This window comes from Grampus griseus (assembly GCF_964374135.1).
Source record: "Grampus griseus genome assembly, chromosome: 12".
In the NCBI taxonomy this organism is placed as follows: domain Eukaryota; kingdom Metazoa; phylum Chordata; class Mammalia; order Artiodactyla; family Delphinidae; genus Grampus; species Grampus griseus.
In genome coordinates this window covers 869738-887454 of record NC_139006.1, presented here as the reverse complement: position 1 = coordinate 887454, position 17717 = coordinate 869738, and the positions used below count along the sequence as shown (strand labels likewise).

General features: G+C 52.7%; 1 protein-coding gene across 1 annotated transcript in view; it reads left to right on the top strand.

The window, feature by feature from the left end:
- The window catches only part of EP400 (E1A binding protein p400), a 110376-nt gene that overhangs the window by 65841 nt on the left and 26818 nt on the right, over positions 1 to 17717 (top strand). Inside the window, exons 24-33 of the mRNA XM_082667747.1 lie at positions 1284 to 1448; positions 2754 to 2909; positions 4599 to 4693; positions 5200 to 5471; positions 10233 to 10435; positions 10522 to 10691; positions 12155 to 12351; positions 14033 to 14144; positions 14297 to 14440; positions 17473 to 17613. Of these exons, the coding sequence (XP_082523873.1) occupies positions 1284 to 1448; positions 2754 to 2909; positions 4599 to 4693; positions 5200 to 5471; positions 10233 to 10435; positions 10522 to 10691; positions 12155 to 12351; positions 14033 to 14144; positions 14297 to 14440; positions 17473 to 17613 (1655 nt within the window). The remainder of the gene's footprint in view (positions 1 to 1283; positions 1449 to 2753; positions 2910 to 4598; positions 4694 to 5199; positions 5472 to 10232; positions 10436 to 10521; positions 10692 to 12154; positions 12352 to 14032; positions 14145 to 14296; positions 14441 to 17472; positions 17614 to 17717) is intronic.

The window sequence follows — 17717 nt, the reverse complement described above, 5'->3', positions numbered from 1 at the left end:
GGCCACACCTTTTCTCACATGCCACCTGGAGCACTTTATCGGTTGCCACAAGTTGTGTTGAGGCCTCTCTGGAGAGACAGGAGAGAGAGAAGTAGTGTCATGAGGAGACACCGGGTTCAGGCTGGTTTTCTCTTGTGATGAGCCTGTCTTCCGTGCCAGCAGATGCGAAGCACTTATCCTGGTTCTTTGCCCAGGGGAGGACAGCCCTTGCATACATTGCGCTTTTTCTTTCTTTTGGGCCCGGGGTAGGAGTCCCGGGGGTGTACCCAGGAGCCGTGCTTGGGGGGCGCAGGGTCAGGCCGCCTTTCATGCCTCCACTTCTGGACTGAGGAGGGCTTGTGGGAGAGTCGTAGTTCTGTGCACAGATCTCTGCATCTCTTTTTCCGTTTTCCCTTCCTGTTTATGGTTTCTGTGGGCAAGATATCCTTGGATGTTTTCCTCGTCTTTTGCTAACTATTCTCTTTATAGCATCACTACTAATTCTGGCCTGAATTTTCATGGGAGGAACATCTAGACTCGAATATCAACCATTGGGTTTTAAAAAAAAAAAAAGCCTTTAAAGCTATTATTGAATTACAGTTTGAAGGTGGTACCTTTTTGAGTGAGGTGCATATGACTCCATCTGAGTTCTGTTTTTAAGAAAAAAAAAATGCTTTAAGCAGTGTTAAATCTTCCATTTTTTCACAGTTAAAATTCTAGACTGAATCCTACGATCTAGTTCAAATTAGTGTGAAGCACTGTATCATGAAGTGTGATGTATTTATGTACTTAAATACAGTCCCACATTTTGAAAAGGTTACGAGTATAATTGAAGCTAGTTCTCTATTTTATATCTGTAGTGATAAAATCTTGTTTATCTCTGTGAGCTAAATCAGACATGTACTTTCTCACATTCTGAAAGGATTCTGAAGTTGAGAGGTTGATATGAGAGTTTCAAAGTGTATGACCAATACATTTCCGCTACTTCTGATGTTTGCTACTTTTTTATCGCCTGGAAAGAAAAGCAAAATGTTCCTTAAGGGCTTGGTTAATTATATTAGTATCTGATACTCTAAAATTTCTACCAGTTATGATGAAGTTAACCATTAAAATCTGGTGTTAATTTTAATTGTTTTTTTTTTCTATTAAAATATTTTCTGAAAGTGTTAGAAATACCCAATAAATGTTTCTGTGACACTTCAGTTTGCTACAGACGATCATTCTCTGTGACAAGTGATCGTCAGTATAGCAATCGAAAACTCTTCCCAAGAGTTTTCTTTCTCGTCTCCTCTGCGTCTCCGCAGGTGGGGAGGTGGTCAAAATAGCCCAGCTGGCTTCCCTCGCGGGCCCGCCGAGCCGAGTCGCCCAGCCGGAGAGCCCCGTGACGCTTCAGTTCCAGGGCAACAAGTTCACCTTGTCGCATAGCCAGCTGCGGCAGCTGACAGCCGGCCAGCCCCTGCAGCTCCAAGGTAGGGTTCGCTGACGGGCGGTGACCCACGAAGGCTTTAAGCCGGGGCGTCCCGGCAGCTCCCCACTGCAGCTGTGACTTTGGCCCCCTTAAGCACAGGTGCTTCACCTGTAAATGGCCTTAATGAGTCTCACCTCGTTGGCGTTCAGAGGACTTGGGAGATAGCGGGTACATCACCTGGTGGCCTGGACCCTGACACACGTTAAATAGAGGATAGTCGTTTCTAAATAAAATCTGCCCTTTGAGTAAAGTTTCCTATTTTAAAAATCAAAATAGAAATATTTACTCCTTTCAAATTTCATTGTGAGGTAAATTGTCCTAAAAGTGCCAAAGGTCCAGCAATTTATGTAGGAGAAATTATTTTCTTTTATGTACAGGTTTTAAAACTTCCAGACCAAAGCCCTCCCAGGCCTGTGGCTGAGAGCACTGTGTTCGTGTAGTAACTGCTTCTCGGAGGAAACGAGGGGATGCACTTTAGTTCATGTTAACCCTCAGCGACTCAGCTGGAGGGTAGGACCCAGAGGGGGGATCCGGCCACCTCCCCAGGCAGCCTCCCCCGACGCGTCGTCGTTCACGGCTCTCATCGGGGCGGAAGGTTCAGTTGTCAGCCAGGTCTGGGATGCTCTGTGTGGACGCTGGGGACACGCACCTCAGCAGAGCAGAGGCCCCCAGAAACGCGCCACAAAGAAACGGGTTCATTTGGTTTCATTCCATATTTCTCTGGTTTTTTGACCAAAGGGGCGAGGTCATCTCTTAAAATTTCTGGTGAACTCTAGTTTTTGTAGAGGACGATTCCGGAGCAAAAGATGCCAGGAGACTTAATCACAGAGAGGTTGAAATGGCAGGCTCCTGGAACAGTGGCGATAGAGCCACAGCATTTGGGCTAAAAAAAACCGAGTGTTTTGGTATTTCTTCACCCAGCTTGTCTGGTTGGCAGGCGCACCCAGTATGTGATCTGGGAGCTGGGACCTTCCAACCCGTGACTGCCTCAGGCCTCGAGCAGACGTGACAGATGCTGAGCGGGTACTCGCTGCATTACCCGAAAGCAGTCGGGCATCGCAGGGAGTAGAGGCGCTTTTCCTTGACGTTAAGCCAAGTGACTTGGATCCTTGGCATTTTCATTCATTGTGGATGAAATAGTTTCATTTTTCTCCAAGTAACTGAACTTGGCATTGCCTCATTGCAGGAAATTTGATTTTGGATTTTCGGTTTATTGCCTTGTTCTTGTACCTCAGGAAGTGGGTGTAGCCTGGGGGTTGAAGGCACACTTGGCTCGTGACTGACCCCCATGCATGTGTGATTGCAGGCAGCGTCCTCCAGATTGTGTCCGCGCCCGGGCAGTCCTACCTGCGGCCTCCAGGCCCCGTGGTGATGCAGACGGTGTCTCAGGCGGGGGCCCTGAATGCCCTGGGAAGCAAGCCCCCAGCCGGCGGCCCAAGCCCCGCACCCATGACCCCTCCAGGTAGAGTGCTGTGAGCCGGAAGGAGGCTTGGTTTTGAAACTTCTTTTCTTCCTTCCTTCCTTCCTTCCTTCCTTCCTTCCTTCCTTCCTTCCTTCCTTCCCCTTCCTTTCTTTCTTTCCTTTCTTCCTTTCTTCCCTTCTTCCTTCCTTCCTTCCTTTCTTTCTTCCTTTCTTTCCTTCTTTCCTATCTTTCTATAAATTTATTTATTTATCTCCGTTGCGGTGCACGGGCTTTTCGTTGCAGTGGCTCCTCTTTCTGCAGAGCACAGGCTCTAGGCACGTGGGGTCAGTCGTTGTGGCTCGCGGGCTCTAGAGCACAGGCTTAGTAGTTGTGGCGCGCGGGCTTAGTTGCTCCGTGGCATGTGGGATCTTCCCGGGCCAGGGCTCGAACCCGTGTCCCCTGCATTGGCAGGCGGATTCTTAACCACTGCGCCACCAGGGAAGTCCATGAAACTTCTTTCTGACTTCCTTTGCTTCTGAGGCAAGTGTGGGGCGTGGATGATTTCTGTGATGCCTCAGAACCCGTAGTCCCAGTTGTGGCCACCTCTGATTTCCATAGATGGCCCGTGTCAGCTTGGTTTCTTTTCTTTCTCTTTTGCTCCCAAAGGTAACGGTCGAGCCTCACCACCCTCACTCAGCCTTTAGATGTTTGATTTGGTTTTGCTCTGACAAGAAACTTGGAATCATGAGAAATTTTGCTTGTTAATGTTACAGATACACTTAGGGCACGTGCTAGAAGTTCTTGGACAGGTAACGGAGCAGGGTTTGGACCTGGACCTGTCTGCGGCCAGTGTGCCTCCTTGCCTGTTCCGCAGCCTCCTTCCCGCCAGGGTCCCCTGCTCTCCAGACACACCCACACTGCAAACATCGGGCACGGGCACTTGGGTCAGGTTGATGTATGCAAGCGGCAGGGACCTCTCTCAAGTGGAATCCCTGGTCACTGCCCAGCCCCAGACCCTGGGTCGTCTGTGGTGCCGTTGGGGTGGGGCCTCTGCACCCCGTCCCCACTGGGCTCTGTCAGTGAGTGGGTGCTGGAGGGACCATGAGGCTGGCAGCATCGCCTGGCGGCCGCTTTACCTCCCAGCCAGGCCGTGCAGCTCTACTCGGTTGGTCTGTTCTTCAGGCTTTCTTCCTGCTTCCTGGAACCAGCTGTGCCAGCACCCTCCCCGGAGGGCGCTCAGTCCTGCTCTGCGGGCCCCAGCTTCCCGACCTGACACCAGTCTGGCCGCTGGGTTCTAGTCACCTCGACCCTTCTCTGTCGCTCCCCGCAAGTGGCCCCTTCTCGGTCCTCAGCCGCCTCTTCCGCAGGCCCTTGCGGAGGAGCCTCTGTCAGACAGGCAGTGTGGCGTGGCTGACGGGAGCAGGCCGCGTGGGGCCCAGGCATCCCTCTGTCCCAGGCACGCAGGTCAATGCTGCCGAGATGCCAAGGGCAGTGGAGCGCTGGGCCCGCGTGGCTGCTGCTTGGCGCAGTGACGGGAGTGACCGCGGGTCTGAGGTCACGCCGGGCGCTGCCAAAGGAAGGAGGCAGATCGCGGCGCTCAGCTCAGACCCTGGCCAGAGAGCGGGAGAGCACTTACTGGTGGTTGTGAACGGTTGACCCACTCCGGAAACGTGCTAGTGGAAGCTGACGATGTTCCGGAGAGCGTTGCCGGTAGTTTTGTATGCCAACCCTTCGTTTTTGCCTTTGTAGTGGGTGTGCCCAGCCGACTGGCAGTCAGTCCCCTGGCCGCAGGAGAACCTGGAGTGGCCTCCAAGCCAGCCTCTCCCGTCGCCGGGCCGACGCAGGTACGGGGCAGCAGACCCCCGCACGCGGTGCCCGCGCCACCCCTGCATGCGCGGAAGTCGCTCTCGGGAGCTGCTTGTCACTCGGGAGGGTTGTGATACTTAACCGCTTCTGCGAGGCGGCATCAGTTTATCTGCTGCTAAAAACGCGCTGTCTCTCTAAATTAGAGAATTTTGATCTCAAAGACGCTTTTCCTACTGAAAGGAATGGAACCAGGCTTTAGGGCTGCAAAAACGCCCTTTCACAGTTGTTTGTATTGTTCTACTGGTCTTCCAGGCATCAGAAACGCTCACTGTGCCTCAAGAAGTACTTTACACGTTGGCAGAGAAAACGGCGCCCATTTGCTCTGCTCTCTTTTCTGTCACTGTCTCCCGTGGAGCCAGGGCCCGCACGTCTAAGCGTGCTCTGCGGCCGGTCACCGTGCGTGAGGGACCCATGGGGCTTGGTGAGGCCGGGAACTGGCCGTGCTGTTTCTCAGTAACCGTTTTCATCTCTGTTTTTGATGAAGGAGGAAAAGACCAGACTTTTGAAAGAGCGGCTGGACCAGATTTATTTTGTCAACGAACGGCGCTGCTGCCGCACCCCTGTCTACGGCAGAGACCTGTTGGGGGTTTGTTCCCTGCCTGGCAGAGGGCAGTTGCCTTGGCTCGGGGCTCCTGATGGAGGTCATGGGAAGGGGGCTGGGCCCACGAGCCGGTACACGTCACCCTCGACAACTCACAGGGACCTGATTTTGACCCTGACTCAACGTCAGGAATCCCTCCAGGACGTCATGGACAGGTATGGTAGCATGCTGTAAGCGTTCTTTACTCAGTCGCTGTGTCGCACCCAAGCAGCTTTTGTTGTTCCGTGGACGCTGATCTCATCCCTCTAAGTTTCTCCCCGGGTTGTCCCTTGGAGTCTGTCCGAAATCTGTTTCAGAGTCTTCAGCTTTGGCACCAGATGGCCTCTCCACCCTCTGGGAGCCTGTGTGCCCCTCCCTGCGGATCAGTTCTGTACCCCACGGGCCTGGGCCTGGGTGCAGAGCACAGCACCGTGCTCATTCAGGGCTGGGGGCCAGACCATTGTGTTGTAGACCGCTTTCTCCATTTTGCTCTTTTAAAATAATATTTTAGGGACTTCCCTGGCGGCGCAGTGGTTAAGAATCCGCCTGCCAATTCAGGGGACACGGGTTCGGGCCCTGGTCCGGGAAGATCCCACATGCCGCAGAGCTACTGAGCCTGTGCTCTAGAGCCCGCGAGCCACAACTACTGAGCCCGCGTGCCACAACTACTGAGCCCGCGTGCCACAACTACTGAAGCCTGCACGCCTACAGCCCGTGCTCTGCAACAAGAGAAGCCACCGCAATGAGAAGCCTGCACACCGCAACAAAGAGTAGCCCCCGCTTTCCACAACTAGAGAAAGCCCGCATGCAGCAACGAAGACCCAATGCAGCCAAAAAAAAAGAAAAAAAAATTATTATTATTATTTTTAAATTTACTTATTTATTTATTTTTGGCTTCTCATTTATTTTGGTGCGCAGGCTTCTCAGTGCGGTGGCTTCTCTTGTTGTAGACCATGGGCTCTAGGTGTGCAGGCTTCAGTAGTTGGGGCTCGCGGGCTCTAGAGCACAGGCTCAGTTGCAGCGCACGGGCTTAGTTGTTCTGCGGCATGTGAGATCTTCCTGGACCAGGGCTCGAACCTGTGTCCCTTAGCATTGGCAGGTGGGTTCTTAACCACCGCGCCACCAGGGAAGCGCAATAACAATATTTTATTAAGAAACCACAGGAATGATTTACCGTTGCATGATGAGAAACATGTGTTTAAGAGTCCAGGGGTTAAGATTCCACGCTTCCGCTGCTGGGGACGTGGGTTTGATCCATGGTCGGGGAAGTTTTTCATGCCGCCCAGTAAGGCCAAGAAAAGAGAGAGAGAGAGAAAGAGAAGCCCAGGTGCTGTTGGGGCCCACCGGCGAATCAGCCCCTCCCCCGCCAGACCTGGGCCCTGGTCTCTGCCCCACGTAGTGTCAGGCCCTGCTTGCAGCTTCATTCACTGCTTTGGCCTGATTTTGAGTTTCAGCCTGAGGGTATTTCCTCTCCCTTCTGTTTTGTGTGCCCGGGCTCAGCTTTCAGGGTGTGCCCTCTTTAGGCCTCTGGAAACCATGGAACTGGGCGCGGCCTCCGCGAGGAGCTCTTCCCTGCTTCACTGTGTAGGGAGGTTGCCGCCCTCCGCGCACTTGTCTTGCTTCGGATGCTGACTTGTCTTTCTTTCCTCCTTTTCCTCTGACGTTACAGATGACTTTTTTTTTTTTTTAACATCTTTATTGGGGTATAATTGCTTTACAAGGGTGTGTTAGTTTCTGCTTTATAACAAAGTGAATCAGTTATACACATACATATGTTCCCATATCTCTTCCCTCTTGCATCTCCCTCCCTCCCACCCTCCCTATCCCACCCCTCCAGGCTGTCACAAAGCACCGAGCCAATCTCCCTGTGCCATGCGGCTACTTCCCACTAGCTATCTACCTTACTACGTTTGTTAGTGTGTATATGTCCATGACTCTCTCTCGCCCTGTCACAGCTCACCCTTCCCCCTCCCCATAACCTCAAGTCCGTTCTCTAGGAGGTCTGCGTCTTTATTCCTGCCTTACCCCTAGGTTCTTCATGACATTTTTTTTTCTTAAATTCCACATATATGTGTTAGCATACGGTATTTGTCTTTTTCTTTCTGACTTACTTCACTCTGTATGACAGACTCTAGGTCTATCCACCTCATTACAAATAGCTCAATTTCGTTTCTTTTTATGGCTGAGTAATATTCCATTGTATGTATGTGCCACATCTTCTTTATCCATTCATCCGATGATGGGCATTTAGGTTGTTTCCATCTCCGGGCTACTATCAAACTCTTAGAGGAAAACATAGGCAGAACACTCTATGACATAAATCACAGCAAGATCCTTTCTGACCCACCTCCTAGAGTAATGGAAATAAAAACAAAAATAAACAAATGGGACCTAATGAAACTTCAAAGCTTTTGCACAGCAAAGGAAACCATAAACAAGACCAAAAGACAACCCTCAGAATGGGAGAAAATATTTGCAGATGACTTTTTAAGACAGAGGCTGTTTGTTAGAGCAGTCTCGGGTTCACAGCAAAATCGAGGGGAAGGCGCGCAGGGCTCCCGCCTTCCGCCAGCTGCCCCCACCGTCAGCACCCCGCGCCGGAGTAGCGCGCTCCTTACAACCCACGCGCCTCCGGTGATTCTTCATCAGCGCCCAGGGTCCGCGGTGCACGGGGGGCTGTGCTTTTGGCCTTGGGTGTTCTGTGGGCTCGCACAAGTGTATAGTGACGCGCACCCGCCATTAGAGGATCGTGCAGAGTAGCTTCACTGCCCTGAAACCCCGCTGTGCTCTGCTCATTCATCCCTCCCCCCCCAGCCCCGCCCGAAACCCTGGCAACCACTTATCTTTTCACTGTCTCCATAGTTTTGCTTTTCCAGAATGTCAGATAGTTGGAACATAGAGTAGGCAGCCTTTTCAGATGGCTTCTTTCACGTAGGAATGTGCACCTAAGGTTTCTCCTTGTCTCTTCATGGCTTGATAGCTCATTTCCTTTTAGCCCTGAATAATATTCCATTGTCTGGAAGCACCACAGTTTGCTTAAATACGTTCACCTACTGAAGGACAACGTGGTTGCTTCTAAGATTTGGCAATTATGAATAAAGCTGCTATAAACACCGATGTGTAGGTTTTTGTGTGGACATGGTTTTTAATTCATTTGCGTGAATACCAAGGAGCGTGATTACCAGATCACACGGTAAGAGAATGTTTAGTTTTGTTAGAAACCGCCACACTGCCTTCCAAAGTGGCTGCAGCATCCTGCGCTCCCAGCAGCACTGACGAGAGTTCCTGTTGCTCCACAGCCTCGCCAGCGACTGCTGTTGTCAGTGGTCTGGATTTTGGCTGTTTTAATAGATGTGTAGTGGTATCTCATTGTTTTAATTTGCATTTCCCTGATGGTATGTACGTTGAGCATCTTTTCATATCCGTATTTGTCATCTGTATACCTTTGGTAACATGTCTCCTAAGGTCTTTGGCCCATCTTTAAAACAGGTTGCTTGTTTTTTTATTGTTGCATTTTAAGACTTCTTTGTGTATTTTGGATAACAGTTCTTTTTTTTTTTTTAATAATATTTATTTATTTTGGCTGCGTTGGGTCTTCATTGCTGGGCGCGGGCTTTCTCTCGTTGCGGCAAGCAGGGGCTACTCTGTCGCGGCGCGCAGGCTTCTCGTTGCGGTGGCTTCTCTTGTTGCAGAGCATAGGCTCTAGGCGCGTGGGCTTCAGTAGTTGTGGCACACGGGCTCAGTAGTTGTGGCTCACAGGCTCTAGAGTGCAGGCTCAGTAGTCGTGGCGCACGGGCTTAGTTGCTCTGCGGCATGTGGGATCTTCCCAGACCAGGGCTCAGACCTGTGTACCCTGCATTGGCAGGCGGATTCTTAACCACTGCACCACCAGGGAAGCCTTCTAGCACTATTTGTTGACAAGACTGTCTTTGCTCCCTTGTGTTACCTTTGTTCCTTTGCCAAAAGTCAATTGACTGCAATTATGAGAGTCTCTTTCTGGGTTTTCTGTTCTGTTCCATTGATCTGTTTGCTTGTTCTTTTGCCGGTACCATGCTGTTGATCACTGTAGCTTTCTGGTAGTCTTGAAGTCAGGTAGTGCCAGTCCTCCAACTTTTTCTTATTCAGTATCGTGTTGGCTCTTCCGGGCAGTTGCTTCTCCATGTAAACTTTAGATTCAGTCGGTTGGTATCTACAGAATAGCTGGCTGGGATTGCATTGAACGTCTAGATCAAGTCGGGAAGAACTGACATCTCGACAGTATTGGATCTTCCTGTCCATGAACATGGAATATTTCTCCATTTATTTAGTGCTTCTTTGATTTCATTGATCAGAGCTTTGGTCATAAGTGGTTTTGTAGTTTGCATGCAGTTGGTAGCAAGTCATCATGCAAGCCCGGCTTGTGCTGAGTCCCAGAATGAGGGCTTTTCTGGAGCAGGTGGTGTCTGCAGGTTGGAGGTGGGTGTCAGGTTGGCTGTCATGGCTCATCTGAGTCGTCATGGTGCTGCTCTCTGCGGGGCCCCTCCTCCCAAGTCTGGCTCCCTTTCTGGTGGCACGGTGGCTGTAGCAGCTTCAGGACTCACATCCTCCCCCAGACCGTCCAGGCGACAGAGTGCCTGCATTCCGGAATTCCCATCCAAAGACAGCAGGCTGCCTCTGCACCCATCCCTCTGCCCTGGGGGTACCCTGCGCTGTTCATTTTGATCTGGGTAGCCCTCACTGGCCGGGACTGGTTGGGACCCGCCCCCGTGGTTGCTGTGATAGTGTGGTCCAGCAGCCCGGTGACTGGAGCTAGGCGCTCTGGCTGCCCTGGTGACTCCCGACTGCCAGGTGGTTCTGCCCTCTTCCTTCTCAAGCCTTCGCTGCCTGAGACAGAGGGGCCGCTCGGCGGAGACACCCCAGGTGCGCCACCTGTGACACACGTGCTGTCTGCTTCTCAGGGTGGTGTGTGTGATCCCGCCGGTGGTGGCCGCGCCCCCGTGCTTGTGGGTGGCGAGGCCGCCCTCCCGCTACAGCCACAAGATGAGGCTCTTCAGACACTACCTGCGGGAGCACACGGCGCCCTTCGCCCAGCAGCTGCAGCGGGTGACAGCTCTGCGCTCCCTGCGGTTTCCCGAGCTGAGACTGGTCCAGTTTGACTCAGGTACGAGGCGCCCCGTCTGTACTGCTGCCTGTGTCGGATGCACTTGCTTTGGAGTATGAGATGCTGTGGTGTTACTCACTGCGCAGGAAAGCTGGAAGCGTTGGCCGTCTTACTTCAGAAGTTGAAATCTGAAGGGCGTCGCGTGCTGGTCTTATCGCAGATGGTGCTCATGTTAGACATTCTAGAAACGTTCTTGAACTTCCATTATCTCACCTATGTAAGAATTGACGAAAACGCCAACAGTGAACAACGGCAGGTAGGAAAGAAACCATTTCTTTTGTTACCGTTTATGACTCATTTGGGTTAACTTTGATCGCCAGCTTCTAACCTGGTTTCTCAGAGCTGTGCAAACTCAGTGTTGTCATGCTTTCTAAACAAGGGAAGAACTTCTTAGTGTCTTTGGACTTTAGCTCCATCCTTTGATATTTTTTCCTAAGTCCTGTTATTTGGGAAGTGCAGTCGGCTAGATGTCTCAGAATCAAAACTGGTGACCTGCAGTCCTTACAGGGAGGAGATGGGTGTCCTTCGGGAGGCAGCCACATGAAAACAGGGAAGTTCTGCGGACTGATCTACAGTTAAAGAATTACAGGTTAAAATAACATGCCCGTTCTTTACCTGTCAGGTTAGCTAAGGGTAGCTGGATTCCATCAGGCACAGTGAGAGCAGCTTTCTCGTGCGCTGCTGGTGGGGCGCAAATTAGCACAACTTTCTAGAAGGCGAGCTGACAGTGTGGGCTGTGAGCCTGAAAAAGGATGTGCGCCTGACCTGCCAATTCTGCGTCTAGGGCTCTCTCCTTTAGCAGCACTCAGGGGTGCACATGCACAGTTGCTGATGGTGGAAATGTTTGTGATAAGCCCCAGTGGGGAGCAAAGTCCCAGTCCAGGAGTAGGAGAATGGGTCAGTAGTGGTCTGCGTGCCACAGGGCTTGGCCCTGTCCCGAGTGTCCCACAGCGTGAACTAGGAAGCCATCTTCAGCAGCGTTTCAGAACAGGTTTTAGTATCAAGGCAGAGCATTCCCGAGTGCAGACAAGCTGCTGGCCTGTATATCACATTACCCACTTCACGCCGTCCAGCACAGGCAGCCCTCCCCATGCTGAGAAGGCCTGGAAGGAGGTACACCACGGTCTTAGTGACAAGTTCTGTCCGGAGTGATGTAACAAATTATATAGAGAATTTCCTGAAGGAAGAGGGCAGGTCACACCTGCTAAGGTCTGTTTGGGCGCTGAAGTCATTGCAGGAGAGAAGTCGTGGGAATGAGGCCATTTCAGCCGGCGGCCCTGCGGGAGTGGGGAGGCCGGCGGCTGCTCCCTCAGCCTTACTCCAGGGGCTTTTGCTGTAAAGCGCCTGGCATTGCCGGAGGGTACACGAAAGAGCACGCATCCCTCCCCAGGGAGACTGCTGTCCTGTGGGGCCCACTCGTGGAGCTGACAGCACAGGTCGGGTGGGGTCGGACACTTTCCTTTCTGTACCTGCTGACTGGCGATGCTTAAACAGGGTAGAGGTGTCGGCAACCAGTAAGCGAGAGATGCGACACGTGCCCAGAAGAGCCACAATAAAATGCTAAGGTCCGGTGTAATTGGAACACGGACCTCGCGTCAAAAGAAACACAAACCGAACAGTTTTGTTACGGAATAATTTCTAACTGATAAGTACCAGAACACGTCAGAGGTTGCCTGTTGTTTGGCAGGGATGGTAACTCGGGGTTTCATTTCGCCTCAGGACCTGATGAGGAGTTTCAACCGGGACCGGCGGGTCTTCTGTGCCCTCCTTTCCACACACAGCCGCGCCACGGGCGTGAGCCTGGTGGAGGCGGACGCGGTGGTGTTCTACGACCACGACCTCAACCCGGTGATGGACGCCAAGGCCCAGGAGTGGTGCGACCGGATCGGGCGGCGCAAGGACGTGCACATATACAGGTGAGGCAGGCGGCTGGGCCGGGGGCTGCAGCGTACTGCAGAAGCTTCTCCCACGTTCTGTTTACTTTCCTTCAGGCAGGCTCGTGTTCCTGCTGTCCTGTGTGTTCTTTCTTTATACTCAGCATCTGCCTGGGGCGTAACTGAGTTTGTTTGCAGCGGTGACTGGGTTGTGCTGCTGAGACATAACTGCTGTCCTTCCGACGTGTACTTGTATTTCTCCTGGAGTCCCTGACCCTTAAGAGGGTGCTTCATGTTCTAGGTTGTTTCAAGTATTTTCAGATATAAATTATCATAACTTAACAGTTAGCAATTTGTAAATTCCCTATTGAAAGCATTTAAATCTTACAAGCGGCCAACCACACGCAGTTGAGGAAAGCAGAGAAGCCTCTGCCATTGGTTTTGAGTTCTGGGAGTGTCGACTGGGAGAGCACAGCAGCACTCGGCCCCCGCTGGCTGCCCGTCTGGTGCCCGAGTGTGCCAGGCACGTGCCGCCCCCCTTCCCCTGCGCTCCTGCCACCTCTGGGGTCAGCACCGAGGGTGCAGTCCCTGGCGGCCAGCCTGGGACGGGGACCCCAGCCCACGTGTGTAACCCTCGCCGTTTTCATCAAGACGTCGTCATCCATGCACTGTGTTTAAATAGCTTTAATTTTTTCCTGATTATAAATGTATTACTTGTTCATTGAAAAGAAAAAGAAAAAAAAAAAGGAAAGCACATGGAGAAAATCAGTATCCTGCCCAGACGGCAGTCAGTAGCATTTTGGTGTGTGTCTTTCCAGACATTTCCCTGGTTTTTTTTAGATGGCTCATGCCAGCAGTCAGTCTTACTGCGTAATCCTGTTTTCTTTTAACAGTATATTGTGAGTGTATTTCTGTGTTAATAAACATAAATTTGATACATTGTTTATATAAATGGATAACGTTTCATTGTGTAATCCCTTCCTTATCATTGGCCCTTTAGCAGTTACTAGCTAGAAACGGGGGAAAACGTTTTATTCTCAGGAGACACAATCTGTAAACTCTTAGGAATGACCTTAGCAGTAAAGGTGCTGGATGTGTAGGAAGTAGAGTATAAAATCGTGGAAGGGCATAAGCTGAGAGATGTCACCAGCGGGAGGATGTGCTCTGTTCTTAGACGGGAAGACCTGGTTCGTAAAATTGTGAAGTCTCCCCAAAGCGATAGTAAAAGTTTTAACATCATTTTTTAGTGAAAGCGCTGATCATGGGTGTGGGAATGGTTACTGCAGCTTTCTGGGGGCACAAAGCGGGAGCCAGGGGACACGCATCCTTGGGCTGCAGCCACTGGACACGGGTTCATTTGGGGGTGCAGTGCAGAGAGGTGCACAGTGATGCGGGGGCGCCCGCCCGCCACCGTCAGCACTGAAGGAGACGGGGCTCGAGGGTCCGGAGGCCCCCGGGGGCCTTTCCAGGTGGAGGCCGGTGGGGGACATGGATGGCCAGCGTGGGTGGCATGCGGGCCTCCGGGGCCCGCCCTCCTGCCGTGTGGGAGGCGGGACAGGCATGGTCACCTCTGGGCTCCACACGAAGGAAGGAACCAGCGCAGAGTGGGGCTGACAAGCCGTGCCACGCAGGTGCTGTTCTGCCGGGTGGTCCAGGTACCGTGGCACTCGTGCCGTCCTCAGCTCCCGGGGACTTAGCTGTCGCATGTGTATTTGGTTTGTAGGCTCGTGAGTGGCAATTCCATTGAGGAGAAATTGTTGAAAAATGGAACCAAAGATTTGATCCGAGAAGTGGCTGCTCAGGGAAACGACTACTCCATGGCGTTCCTCACGCAGGTACCGTCGTGCACGAGGAGGCCTGGGGCCGGGGGGGCGGGGTTGCCACACAGTGACGGGAACCGGGCGGGTGTAACGATTGAGGGGGGTGGCTGCTGGCGGTTTTCCACGCGCGGAGGCCTCAAGCTCAGTGGTCCTCATTTCTGTGTCAGCGGACGATCCAGGAGCTGTTTGAGGTTTATCCACCCGTGGATGACACTGGCTTCCCAGTGAAAGCCGAGGAGTTTGTCGTCCTTTCTCAGGAACCTTCTGTCACAGAAACCATCGCACCCAAAATTGCCAGGCCTTTCATAGAGGTGAGGGTGGCCGGCGCCGGCCTGGCGGCGTCGGGTCTGGGGCTTTGGGTCTGCCCTCCGCTCCTGCGGCACTGCTGCCGCCCCCTCCCCAGGCTCCAGTCGCTCGAGCCTGGCCTGTCAGCCCCTCCCTCCCTGCTTTTGGTTTGGGGGATTTTAGTTGTAAAAAGAGGTGAAGGACGCGCGAGAGAGCGGTGTGGGCCTCGCTGCCCACCCTGCCACCGTCGCCGTTTTCACCCACGCTTCTCGGGCCACCCCTCGCCCTCCTGTGTGACTTTGTGCCCCGACCCCTCCACCCTGCTGTGTCAGCACCTCTGTCACAGCGTTGCTGGGGAGGATGCCCCGCTCTGCAGGGAGCCCTGGCGTGAGTGTGAGATACACGTCCCACTCTGAGGACAGAACCAAAAAGAATAGCAGCTGTCTCACCCAGCCTCCCTGCGTTGGTCACCCGCTGAGATGACAATGCCTTGGATTCTAACTGAAATCTCGCCTTCTGCGTTTCCGGCCCGGACCCTTGAGGTCGCAGACTGCGCGCTTGGCTCGCGCGCTGCTGCTTTGGGGCAGTGCTGCTGTGCAGACCTGGCACACGCTTGCCTGTCAGGCCCCTTGCTTCCCTCCCCGAGACCCTGCTCCCGTCCTGCCTCCTGGGGGCCTTTGACTGCAGGACACCTCCTCTCCTGTTTTTGAAACTTGACTATCCAGTGATTGAGAAGTAGTAAATGCGTGTGGTAAAAAACCTTCAGGAATTTATAATGAAAAGTAAGTGTCCTGCACCAGGCCCTCACTTCCCTCTCAGAGACCACCACTGTCAGCTGTCTTTCACATTTTCTTCCAGGAGTTGTCTGTGTATAATGTCACTTGCACAGAAGTACCTTACAGCTGTTTCGGTATCAGGAGGGACAGATAGATGTACCGTTTTCTTTTAAAAATTGGTGATACGTGCACCAGGTTTTTTTTAAAAAAAAAACGTCAAACAGCATGATCTAAACCTCATAACGGAAATGATTGTAGAAACCTCACAACAGAAATGATAGTAGGGAAACAGTAGGTTACCTGTCCTGGAGGTGACCACTCAACCATTGTTAAAAGTCTTATGGGGGTCCCTGGTGGCACAGTGTCCAAGAACTCGCCTGCCAGTGTGGGGGACTCGGGTTCCAGCCCTGGTCCGGGAGGATCCCACGTGCCGTGGAGCAGCTGAGCCTGTGCACCGCAACTACTGAGCCCACGTGCCACAACTGCTGAGCCCACGTGCCACTACTGAAGCCTGTGAGCCACAACTGCTGAGCCTGCGTGCCTCAACTACTGAAGCCTGCGCGCCTAGAACCTGTGCTCCACAACAAGAGGAGCCACTGCAGTGAGAAGCCTGCACACCACAACGAAGAGTAGCCCTCACTCGCCGCAACTAGAGAAAGCCCGCGCGCAGCAACGAAGACCAAAAACGCAGCCAAAAATAAATAAATAATAAATAAATTTTAAAAGTATATATCGTACATGGATCCTGGAAGAAACGTGAGGCCTGAAGGCATGTGTGTTTGAGGAATGTGAGTGTGTTACACACCCTTGCTGTTGTTTCTCAGTGCATCTCTGAGATGTCGGCACAGTGTGGTGTTTCAGCACACAGATTCTTTGAAACGTTCTGGCTGAACATCCTACTGTGAGTTGGGCGCTGTTGTAGGCAGAAGGGGTATAGAGTTGAGAGAAAGAACTCTCGTCCTCCACAAAGCTTCTATTCTAGTGACAGGAGAGATGACCCACCATCACCCTGCGGAGATGGTGCGCCATGCGGTGTCCAGGAGGAGTGTTAGGGGTGGAGGGGCAGCACCTCCGGGTCCGGACAGTAGGGGCCAGGTGCGGCTGGGGGACGAGGGCGATGGAGACGGGCTGCCCGCGGACATGTGGGTTGGGAGCATCGCCTGGCTGTATGCTGACCCTGGACTGGGGCCGGTTCAGAGGTGCAGGCGTGGGGGGCAGTGTGGGCGCATCCCTGCTTGCAGTGCAGTTTGCTCCTGGCTGGTGAGCTTTGCATTCACTGGCAGCGTGGGTGCTTGTTGATGAAGTGCTCGTCCGCGTCTTTTTCCTATTTTTTTTTTAACTGGATTCTTTTTTTTCCTTAATGGCTTCTTGGCTTTTTTTCTGTATTCTGGATGCGAGGCTTTTGTGGGATACATGGAAAATGTCTTCTCCCAGCCTGTGGTTTGCCTTTTTTAATGCTGTCTTTCAGCAAGCAGCAATTCTTGGTCCTAATGCCACCCAGCAGACCATCTTTATCACATGGTTGGTGCTTTTGCGTTCTAAGAGAGGTTCTTCTCTATTTTCTTCTGCGTGTTTCAGTGTTTTGTGCTTCATACTTAGACGTACGGTCTGTCTGGAAATACTTTCTGGGTATCGTGTGAGGAAGGGTTACATTTTAAACTCTGCAGATGTTGCCCAGTGCCCTGGAAAGAGGTACCCGTCTTAACTGACATCCTCTCAGCTGCATGGTCCCCCCAGCCCCGGCCCCGACGTGAGCGTGTGCGTCTGCATTTGCCAGCCTGGCTGTCGGGTGTCGGGAGAGGCACATGCAGCATCTGCTAGTCTAATGGGCGTTTCTTGAACTGTGGTGACACTGACCCTTACGTGTCTGTCGCCGTCTGCAGCATGTTTTCTGGGGGCTTGGTTTCTGTCTTCACCACAGACCACGGCCTGTATCTCGTGCACGACGAAGAATTGTTCTCATGGTCAGGACCGGGGCAGGGTGGTGGGTGGCGGGTGTGAGATGCAGCCAGACGCCCCATCCTGCTCGGTTCTCTGAGTCTGGGGGCCGGGCTGTGCGTGTCAGCCTGTGTGCCTGTGGCTCTTCTCGAGGGCGTGCCCGTTTTCCCTGTGCCCGCGGCGCCGCCGTCTCAGGCGTACGAGGGGGGCCGAGGAGAGCAGGCATCACCGTGGGAGGCTTGGTGTACAGTGTGGGCACGTGGGCAGCTGTGTGGGCTGTACCCCTCAACTGAAGTGTTGAGAGCGCATCCGAGTCACGTCCACTAAGGGCGCACTTCCTGCAGGCCCTCAAGAGCATCGAGTGTCTGGAGGAGGACGCACACGAGTCAGCAGAGGAGTTGGCGCCCGGGTCTCGGTGCCCCGACGGTTCCCGGTGGGGCGAGGAGCCCTCGCCACTGGAGGAGTTAGCGGACTTCATGGGACAGGTTTGGCATTTTCTACTTCATTTGCTTCTCTGCACCTAAATACTTTAAACATGTGACCCTTCTGGGAGATATTTCTTGTTCATCTTGACCAAGAACAGTCGCTG